This window comes from Corapipo altera, unplaced genomic scaffold (assembly GCF_003945725.1).
Source record: "Corapipo altera isolate COAL_440 unplaced genomic scaffold, ASM394572v1 44b, whole genome shotgun sequence".
NCBI classification, from domain to species: domain Eukaryota; kingdom Metazoa; phylum Chordata; class Aves; order Passeriformes; family Pipridae; genus Corapipo; species Corapipo altera.
Window position 1 is genome coordinate 2733219 of NW_020884932.1, and position 10788 is coordinate 2744006.

The 10788-nt window shown below is 40.5% G+C and overlaps 1 protein-coding gene across 2 annotated transcripts; it reads left to right on the forward strand.

The window, feature by feature from the left end:
• Positions 1-1123: 1123 nt before the first annotated feature.
• EIF1B (eukaryotic translation initiation factor 1B) lies at positions 1124-9947 on the forward strand. Of its 2 annotated transcripts, XR_003530325.1 has the most exons (5): positions 1124-1441; positions 3539-3702; positions 4417-4518; positions 5089-5280; positions 6639-9947. XR_003530325.1 is itself a non-coding variant. In XM_027659472.1 (4 exons), the coding sequence occupies exons 1-4, from the start codon at positions 1411-1413 to the stop codon at positions 5131-5133; spliced, it is 342 nt and encodes a 113-aa protein (XP_027515273.1). In that variant the 5' UTR covers positions 1124-1410; the 3' UTR covers positions 5134-5493. The 2 variants fall into 2 exon arrangements, 1 of the variants encoding a protein (XP_027515273.1); XM_027659472.1 differs by lacking the exon at positions 6639-9947 and having other exon boundaries at positions 5089-5493.
• The last annotated feature ends 841 nt before the right edge of the window (positions 9948-10788 follow it).

The following is a 10788-nucleotide window of genomic DNA, read 5'->3' on the forward strand; positions in this document are numbered from 1 at the left end:
CCTGGGTTACCCCCTCTGCCCCCTTTTTCCTGGGGCGGGTCGTAACAGAGGGCGAGCGTGCAAAGCTCACAGAATGACAGAACTGTAAGGGTTGGAAGGGACCTCTGCAGATCATCTGGTCCAACCCTCCTGCCAAGGCAGGGTCACCTCAAGCAGGTGACACAAAAATGCACCGAGGTTGGTTTTCAAGCCTCCAGGTTTGCGGGGGGAGACTCCACAACCTCCCTGGGCAGCCTGTTCCAATGCTCTGCCACCTTCAATGGAAAGAAGTTCTTCCTCGCACTGAGGTGGAACTTCTTGTGTTTCCAAGTTGTACCCAAAGTGGGGACGCAGGCGGTTTGTGGGGCTCTGACTGCCTCTCTTAGCATATTCAACATTTAAAGCAGCACTTTGTTCAGAGAAGGGAGGCCTGAAGGAGGGGTGTTTGCAATGTATTTTAGTGGGGAAAGGGAAAATGCTCTCTCAATTTCACATCAGCTTGAAAAGCACCAAGCCAAAGGCATGCAAGCATGGAAGGGGCATCTTCCATGGAGGTGACCTTTGCTGGGGCACAGCGGTCCCTGAGGGCTGTCAGGGTGGAGAGCAAGGGACTCCAGCAACCTGCCAGTGGTGCTGTCAGGGCCCCTGCTGATTGAGGTGAGGAAGGACACTGAGGTGCCAGAGAGAAGGGCACTGAAGCTGATAAAGGGTTTGGAGCACCGATCTGATGAGGAGCAGCTGAGGAACCTGGAGTTGTCTAGCCTGGAGAAAAGGAGGCTCAAGGGAGACCCTACTGCTCTCTACAACTACCTGAAAGGGCGTTGTGGCAAAGTGGGGGTCACTGTCCTCTCCCAAGCAACTAGCAGTAGGACATAGTCTTAAGCTGTACCAGGGGAGGTTCAGGTTGACCATTAGGAAAAATTTCTTCACAGAAAGGGTGATTGGACATTGGAATGGGCTGCCCGGGGAGGTGGTGGAGTCACCGTCCTTAGAGGTGTTTAAGGAAAGACTGGATGTAGCAGTTAGTGCCGTAGTCTACTTGACGTGGTGATGTTCGGTCGCAACATTTGCTTTCCAACCCGAATGACTCTGTGATTCTCGGAACGGCTCTCCTGCGTGTCCGTCACGTGCGGACGGCCATTTTGTGCGGAGCGCGGAGGGCGGTGCCCGTTAGCGGTGCCGTGGGGCGGTGCGGGCGAGGGGCGGGGGGTCCCTCCCTCCCCGTTTTATTCCCGTTTGTGCTTCCTTGTCCTCTTACTCCTTCCTTTTGTTCTTGCTTTCTCTCTCAGGTTCGCCCCCGCGTCCCTCTGCTGTTGCTACCCCACCCCTCGCTCCCTCCCGCGCCCCGCCCCCTCCTGGCACTGCGGAGCCGGAGACGTGACCCGAGCGGACTCGCTTCCCCGCAGCTCCAGCCTCTCGCCGTAGAGTCGCATGTCCTCGATCCAGAACCTCCAATCCTTCGGTAAGAGCCGCCGACACCCTGCCATCCCCGCAGCAAGTCCACTCATGGCCCCCACGTTTCCGAGGCCCCGGTGCCCCCGCCGTGACATTGAGCGGGTGTCGCCGTCCCCGCGTTGCTCCGTGAGGCAGCAGCGGCGGCTCATCCTTGTCCTCCCGTGCCAGTGGCCTCGGGACGTGCTCAGGGTGTGCAGCGGACAGACCTGGGGCGGCAGGGTCAGCCCCCTCGCTGCTCCCCTAGGAGATGCTGCCATGTTCCCTGCTCTGAATACCCCCTATCAAGGGTTCGTATCCTCTGTTAAGGAAGGGGGTTGTTTTCCTCAGTTCCAATTGCTTGTTGATCTGCTGCCTCATCTTATCCTTAGCAATGTCCCAAAACGTGAAAGAAGCCCTGCAAAGGTTGTTGTATCTGTAGATTGAGCTATACAGATGGCAGGTAATTTCTTTTGTATCAGCAGGGAAGTTTAACTGTGCCGGGTGCCTCCCTTATCTATAGGCAGCAGAAGTGAGCAAGTTAGCAGTTTATACAGTAATTTCGTCAGACTTTCAGTCACAGCTTTGACTCTAATCTTCTAATAAACCGTTTTAACATCCAGTTATATATTTGTATTATACATGTTATATATATATTAGTTGTATATATTATATTTATATATTTTATATATGTTATATTTAATACCTAAAGTACTGGCTTGTCTCTAGCTTAGAGCCCCAAACTCTGCCAAGAGATCTTGGTTTATCTCCTGCCTAGTGTCCTAAACCACGTGATCTTTATGCCAAAGTCCTCTTTTTCTTTCACTTTTTTGTTGACTAAAATTTCTGTTGGTGTTTACCCCACAAGCTGTGGGGCGCAGTAAAATTCAGCATGGTTAAACAAATACCTTAGTAGAAGTTAAACTACTGAAGATTCCCACTGCTGTACTTCTGTGCTGTGGTGCTTGAATTTTCATCCTGCTTTCAGTTCCTTTAATGCTCTTATTATTCTTGTTTCTACAAAGGTCTGTCAGTCTGTAGATGAACTACTTCTTTTTGCATTTCTGCTGAAGTTTTACTCATTTGGGACATTTCTTTTGAGTGGATAGCAAAACTTGATCAGTGCTTTTAGGTCTGAGGTTTGGATGGAAGTTTGGGAAATTTTGTTTGGCGTGGCTGTTGAACCTACATGGACTCTTCAATATCATTCTGATCGGTATAAAAAATTATTTGTGATTCATCTTAAAAAGTGAAGAAGTACTTCATGCTTCAAGGTTTATTTGAGCTACTGATTAGGAGACTTGCAGACCTGTAAAATTTCTTGATTGAGTGTTAAATATGTTTTTGTGAAATACAGAGAATAAGCCGTATTAATGCAGAAACCTCCCGTCTTTCTAAATGCCTTTCTGTTTCATCTGTGCTAGATAAATTTTAGGCTTGGAAGAAATTGAAAACTGACATTTCTGTAGTCAAAGCCTAAACTAATTTTGTTAAAATTCTCACCTAAAGCTGACTGGAAGGGTGCTGGTTTACAGATAGCTTCTGACATCTGTTAGTGTGTGTCTTTGTTTTGTTTCTATTAGTAGCCAAGAATTACATCCATGCCTTAAAGTGCTGGTAGTGTGGTAGTTGTCACAGTATAAGACTTCTCTTCTGGACCTGTAAAGGGAGTGTATGTACTAGAGTTTGTTTCTTTGTACTTACCAGTTGACCTGATAAGAGATACTATTGCTTTATTTCACTTTGAATGCCTGTGACTGTCTAAAACTTATGTGCACTTGACATTCTCTCAGAACCAGGTTTTCAGGTTCAGAGCTGCAGGATTTACAGTTTGCAAGAAACAGTGAAGCAAACTGATAGCAGAAAATTGTTTATATCTGGGAAGGCATTGAAGAAACTGGATGCACAGCACTTGAGAGTGCTGCCCTGAGTAGGTAGCTGAATGAGACTTTATACAGCTGTAGGAAAAAGCGCTCTGATTTTAACAGTGTGTTTTTAAACAGGGAGAAAACATCAGGATTATCCCCTAAATAATAATAAATGTCGTGAAGTGAGAAACTTCCTGGTTAGTTTTGAGCTTGGGTGTTTTCCTTTGTGGGAATTACATGAATCTTTTTGCCTCCTACAGACCCCTTTGCTGATGCAACAAAGGGTGACGACTTACTCCCGGCGGGGACTGAGGATTACATTCATATAAGGATCCAGCAACGAAACGGAAGGAAGACACTAACAACTGTTCAGGGAATTGCAGATGATTATGACAAGAAGAAACTTGTGAAAGCTTTCAAAAAGGTAAAGTTGCTGACTTGATTTGAATAAAGATATATAAAGAAGTATGATAGCTTTTAATACTAAGTAACAGAATATTTGTTTTATTTCATTCTTGGCAGTGCACATCACTTTCATATTCAGGTTGATCCCTCTCACTGTCTTCTGCAAAACACCTATCAGTGTCTGTGAGACTGATCTTTACTAAACAGTTAAACATTTCTATTCTATAAAGAAGTAAATAAAATATATTCTGAATGTTTCCTTAAAATTTCCCGTATATATGGCTTTGTTGATGTGAACAATAAAACCAGCTTAAAGTAGAACGGGTTTTGCATTCCTGCCTCTGTTAACAGCTGGGTTGCTGTTCAAAGTGGAGACCTTTAATTTTGCTAGGATAAAAATACTCATTTTAAAATAGTGTGGGGTTGAAAGACTGTATCTTAGGACTTTGTTTTCCGTTCTTGCGATGACTGTTCACTAGTTTCTTCTGCACAGTAGTTAATCCTGTCATTGCCTGAATTTACCAGCAGCAGCAGCAGCAGCTTAGTTTGTGTATGTATGCATCAGCAGATATATTACATTTGCTCTCAAAACCAGTAAAATAGATTTAGCTTTTGCCTGGCTTGTCATCAAAATTCAATAAGCAGCTTCTGAGACAAAGTTCTCCTGAAAAGACTGACTAAGCAAAATCATGATGTACATCAGATGTCTTACAATATAAATTTTTCTCTTTAGAAATTTGCTTGTAATGGTACTGTGATTGAACATCCTGAATACGGTGAAGTTATCCAGCTGCAAGGTGACCAGAGGAAGAACATTTGCCAATTTCTCTTGGAGGTGAGGGACTGCAGATAAATATCTAAACCTCTCTGGAAATAGTAGAGTGACAGGTGGTACTGATGCTAATTAACCACTTAAAGATGTCCACTATAGTTCCTTTGTATTTTAAGCTAGAAAGTAAAATGACGCACAGTGAGAGTAAACCTCTGGTAAGAATCAAAGCACTGTAGAATGGCTTTACCCTGTCACAACACACCACTTGTTCTCTGGCAGTGCAACTTGAGGTCTTCATTTGTAAAATCAAGTGTTTGATGCAAACCACAGCCGTGAGACTGAAAATACTATAGAGGAAAGAGGCTGACTGTTGCAAATCACGGTGCAGAGTTACACTGTCAAAGAATAAGGGCTAAGACTATAGAAGAAATTAGATGTCTGATAAGATTTTCTTTTGTGTAGTCAATTCTTCTGCTTGGCCCAGAAACATTCTGGGAACTAGAAGAACGTTTTTTGAGTATATACTATATAGCAGTTTTTAATCAAAGTATAAGGTTGTGGTAATTTGATATTGCTGTAATAAATACCCTAAGTATGTAAGCTTTACTAAAATATGTTACTTTTCTTCTTTAGATTGGCATTGTCAAAGAAGAACAACTGAAAGTTCATGGTTTCTAATATACCTGTACACTTACGAAGAATCCTGCAGTATTGGTCTTACCTAACCTGGCTCTTCTGTGAAAAATGAATCTTTGCAGTGAATGGACTTCTCTGTTACCTGAACATTTACAATTTGATTCAGATTTGCATGACTGCATGAAACAGGTGGTGTGTAGACTAGAAACACATAAGAAAACTTCAGTAAGGTGGTAACAAAGACACTTGTGAACTTTACCACATTTCCAATGGAAATGTATTAGTGATGATTGTTCAGTTTAGTACTCTCCACCTGACCTAAATGTGTGAGTTGTATTCAAATAGTGTGTGTTGTTGCTCAAAAATAAAAGTTTGTTCATATGTTTTCTGGCATATCTGAAATGCTTTAGCTGAAGTTTTAAACTAGCACTGCAGCCTTGCTGAAGAGTGGCTGAGCTGCTTTGTGGTAAGCGTAGCTCACTGCTGATTGAAGAAATTGGAAAATCTACATGATGAAGTATTAGCTGAATTATCAGTAGATTTAGCTTGATGTGATTTTATCCTGTGGCTGCAAGACTAGAGCTTTAAAGTCTGTAGTGTAGTTGTATCTTAATAGCAGCATAAGACATAAATTGTTCACTGAGTAAGTAACTGAATCTTCTCTAAAATTTATTGCAGTGACTATGAGCTATTAATGTGAAGGATAGTAGAGGTGAAATAAGCTGAACTTAAGACTGCTGTTACTGAGAATGTGCTAAATATCTAGGTCTTACACAGTACTCCCAAAATATTTGAAGGAAGGGGATGGGATATTGTCACTGGGTGAGGAGGGAAGACGTTGATTTGGCTTCTACCGTGACTGTGCTTTTAATGTTGACAAGCAGAGTGCTTTAATGAGCTCGTAGTGTTAGCTGCAGGAGTAAGGAAGGGAACAGGCTCTACTCTGACCTTTTTCTTGGTATGAAAAGTTTTGTTCAGATTAAAAGTTGATGTAGAGAGTTTTGTAATGGAGTTTGGGTGTTACTACAAAAAGCTGATTTAGTCTACTTTTCTAGAAGGCAATTAATTCAGCATTGTTGGCAATTATAATAGGTTTGTTCCACCATGCATTTAATCTACTTTAGTTAACTAAGGCATTTGGTATTCTGCTTGTAAGACGTGTCTCTTGAAGAATGAAATTAATTCACTTGGTGAAAAATGCAGATCTTGTCTTCCTTTTGAGATAGCCATGGAAATTTTCTCTGAAGCAATTCAAAATATGATGAGCTGTGAAACTATAACAATAGTGAGAAATGTTTAAGAAACATTATGTAATACCATGTATTCTCTGGAAGGGAAGAAAGAGACATTTATTTACTGCTAACACTTACTAGTACCTTATCCAGAAAAAAAAAAAAATTGATGACTACCTAAGTAAACATCAAGCATAGGCAAAACTATATTACTTAATATCACATGTGCCTGTACTTTGTTCCCTATTCAGATTTGCCTTTCTAAACAGAAATGCTCACTTTTAACTCATTTGAACTTTTTTTTTTTTTTTTTAGATTTCTGAGTTCAGATATGAACCCTTATGGCACTAGCAACAATTAGGGGAGCATTATATGACAGTTTCTTTCTCCGTCTGGTCTAGACAAATCCACCTATAAGAATCCAGTGTCCAGTCTCTCAGTCCCCACAAATTGTGCCTGGTGTTACAGATCTTAATTGTTCAACAGAAAGGATGTTCCAGAACATTGTAACTGCTAAGGTATAATGTGTTCAGGAGGAAGGAATGCCTGCTGCAAAACGCAAAATACCTACACACCAAATGAAAAAACCAAAAATAAGTCTTATGCAAGTCTTGCAGATTAGCAGAATAAAATCATTCTACTGCAAGTTTATCTAGTCCTGATTCTTAGGTGCTAAAGTAATTAATCTATTGGGGGTACATAGCATTTTGTGATTTTCATTTTATCATATGCCAGAAAAACTGATGTTCCCATTTAAAGCTTGTTCTCCTGCCCAAGAGGAAAAACAAGCATTATCTTCTCCTATTTCCCTGATATTACATGAGTACTTCTAGTGGGCTTTGAATTGGAGATTAACAAATGACTAGCAGATCTCGTGTTACTGAGTCAGTCTTCATTTCAGATGGCATTCCATTAATTTCTACTACCTAAGCTTGAGTCATTTCTCAATAGTCATTCTTCTTGGAATAAATAAGAAAAACCTTTTGTTCATCCTCCTCGTTTAAAAATCTGTTCTTACAGTTGATAGGTGGCTTGGCTTTTGTGCTTTAGGGGAGATGCTTGTGTTTTGACCTTTGAAGGGCAAAATTGGGCGAAAGTAAGAAGTAACACATTTGAAGTTGAAAGAGATGAGATTTGTTGTGGCAACAAACCATGTAATCTTTCTAGAAGAAAAGCAGAAACTTTTGTCCTTGAGTGTTTTAAACCAGAACAGTGTCTCTCAGATTGTAGTTAGCCTTGTTACAAGCCCAAACCTCTTTGTATGTTCTAGATAAAAGATTTTTACAATTTCATGTTTTGTTATCTTACTCTCAAACCTCTTTTTCAAAGTTAAACTTATTTGGAATACATATTCATGTTTCAAGAAAGCTGAAAATGAAGGCTTCAGAAAAGAACTGTTTAACATACTGCCATGAAAATTTGTTTTCACAATGAAGGCAGGTTTCAGTCTTTCGTCTGTGCCAACAGTAAAGAATGTGGCCTATAATTGTCAAGGCAGTAAAAGGGAGCTTATAATAGAAAGCACTTTTGAAATTCACTAGTAGGACTTGAGACTGGCCAAGCTCAGACTGCAAAGGGTGGTGCTTTCTTTTTGTTGGAATGTTGTGAAGTTTGTGCCCTTCAGATCTGCAAATCAAGATGGCCTTCTTAGTGATACTTAGGCTTAACCACAAGCTGTTATTGGATGTGGAAACTGTTTTTTCAAATTCCCAGACTTGTGCATAGTTATATTAAGCTGTTGTAGCTGACTCTGAGTTGATACACTGGAGTAAGGTGTTGCATAAATAAATTCATTAAACTGACTGTTCTGAATCTGCATCTACTTAATGCAGCTATGAGCATGAAACCCTCATTTGCCAAACGGTGGCAGCAGTCTTTATTTGTAGAATATGAGATTTAGTAATTTAAATCTGTAAACTGCCTACTTCTTCTTGCTGTGTAAATTATCAGGCCCTTGACCATCACCTGCTAAATTTGACCGTGTGTCTCAGAGATGAGCATGAGGAGCACAGTGATAGGCAGATAATAATTTTCTAAAGTGGAAGAACCTTTGAAAAGAGGAATACCTGGATTGTGTGTGTGTGACTATTCATTGGTTCAGTGGCTTTGCTTAAACCTTGGTTCCTGCACTGCATTCTTGCACAGTCTAAATGAAAACCATTTTGCTTTGGAGAGAGAGGAGGGAACTCCAGTAAAAAAAAAAAAACTGCCTTAGGAAATATATTTATCTCTGAAGTCTGTTTTTATTAACTTAGATTCCTGGACTGCAAGACCTCTGTAACATTATTTCTGTATCTTTTAAAAATCCTGGTTAAAACTTCCTTTAGAGTTTGGCGTTTCATGTTCTAAATACATCTAAAGCCATAAGAATTGTTGAAGCTTAAGTTTCAAATATTAATAATAATAATAATTAGGCAGAATTCTTAATTTTGTCCTATACTGCCACCCTGCTTATAATTGGTGTGTAGCTGCCTTGCAGATGCATGTGTTATTTAGAGTGTGTAGTTTTTGTAACATCTTGTCTAACATACTGCAGCCTCTTACAGGCCGTACTACTCTAATTTTGCAGTGTAGGATAGATGTTCCTTGAGTTCCAGTCAGCAATTATTTTCCTTAATTCTTCTTGGAAGGCTCTAGTGGCGCAGTAGTTCCTCATACCATGTGAAAATATATACAAGACCAGTATTTAGCCAGTTAGAGAATGGGGGAGGCCTTTTTTATAGATCACTTTGGGACACAGGAGGGGTTACTGTCCCTCTTATCTCTTCAGTGTTGATTAGTGTCACTGAGTGTTCCTCTAACTAGTGTGCTGTTGCTGCTAGGGAAATGCAAGAGGGTCATGTGTATTTAAGTGCTATGACTCTTTGTGCATCCATACTCAGTTTGGTTAGGAATGTGTCCTCCACACATGGCAACGTGAAGGTTGTTTTCCAGTTGCCAGATCAAAAGCTCTTGAGATGAATAAGGGGAAAATGGCATAGTTGTTTTATGTTTGCTGTATAGATGTTTCATGCCTACTGTTTTCAGTCTGCATTAAAAAAACATAATCTCAAAAGAGGATTTGTACTTGGCTTACCTTTTTAAAGTTTGCTACCTGCCTGTCACTGATCTCTTAATGAACAAGTCTTAACCTGTACTGGAGTATTGCTACAGAGCTGAGACAACAAAAGGTTTTGAAATAAAGTGTGCAAATGTTATTTGATATATGGTTTTCTAAAAGAAATGGAATTTTATGCTGGTGTTAAGGAGGGTTTTTTTTCTTGATGGAAGATAAAAGCATAATTTAATAGTGATGTGTGTGATCTTCTTGTAAGTGGCTTTGATTTCTTCAAGAAATGTTAAATTTCTACTATAATCTCTACCAAGCAACTTAAAAATACTGTGACTTGTCCTGGAATATCATATCTCTAAAACAAGATGATCATATTGGCTTGAGGTCTAAAATTTTGTGTAGAAGAGAATCATCTAATTTCTTGAATAAGCAAAACACACAGTGTTTTAAGATGAAGCCAGTGTTCCAGTCTGGTCTCAGCTATTTTAGAATGTCTTGCATCTGTGAAATGTGGCAGCACATTTCTGAAGTTAATTTGGGGTCTGATTAAAAGTACTTGTATGTACAATAAATGGTCGATTTTTTTTTCCATTCTAGGCCATCTGCACTGTATGCAAAAAAAACCCGAAAACACAACATGATTCAGGCTCCATTCTCCAAGTTACAAGTAGCTGAATTCAGCAGATGTGGTTGCAAGTAGAAGGGTCATGCTCCTCAAAGGCAGGAAGGATTTAGCTATCAGCCATGTTTGGGGTCCCTCTCACCACTGGATGGGGGGAACAGCTCTATTCCTACAGCACACACAAGCAAGGCTCGGGTATCATGATGGGACAGTCAACCCCAGGGAAGAGGTGGCACTGCAGTTGTTTCGTTTGTTGTCCCAAAATGAACTAGAAGGTTGCCTTTTTAGGTAGACCCAGCAAATAACATAAATGCATGGATGTGAAATTAGAGACTAGTTATGGGGCAAGAAAGGTTAGAAATGTTTTATTTCCGAAAGTCCTGCTGGAAAAAATCTACTGAAGGGCAGCCCTGTTGCAGAGGAAGAAGCCTTTGGCTACACTCTAACAGAGAAAATTCCATGATAAGGGTGCCTCTTGATTGGAGATCAACTACACAAGTGACGTTGATGGTATCAGCACACCTGTACTTGGTAACACTGGTGAAAGATGGCCCGGCAAACTGATACTTGTCAGTATCTGACACTGTCAGTCTGTGACTTACACTTGCAACTCAAAGTGCACATCCAGGTTAGAACTTGAAGGCACAGAACAAGACCACTGTCCAGTTTCTCTTAGTAAATGGTAACCTGTAAATCCACACATTATTTAAAACAAATGTGATGAGTGAGAATCCTATATGGATTCCTTTACAGGGAATATTTAGTGAAGGGTATCTTCCTTCCTTGCGTAC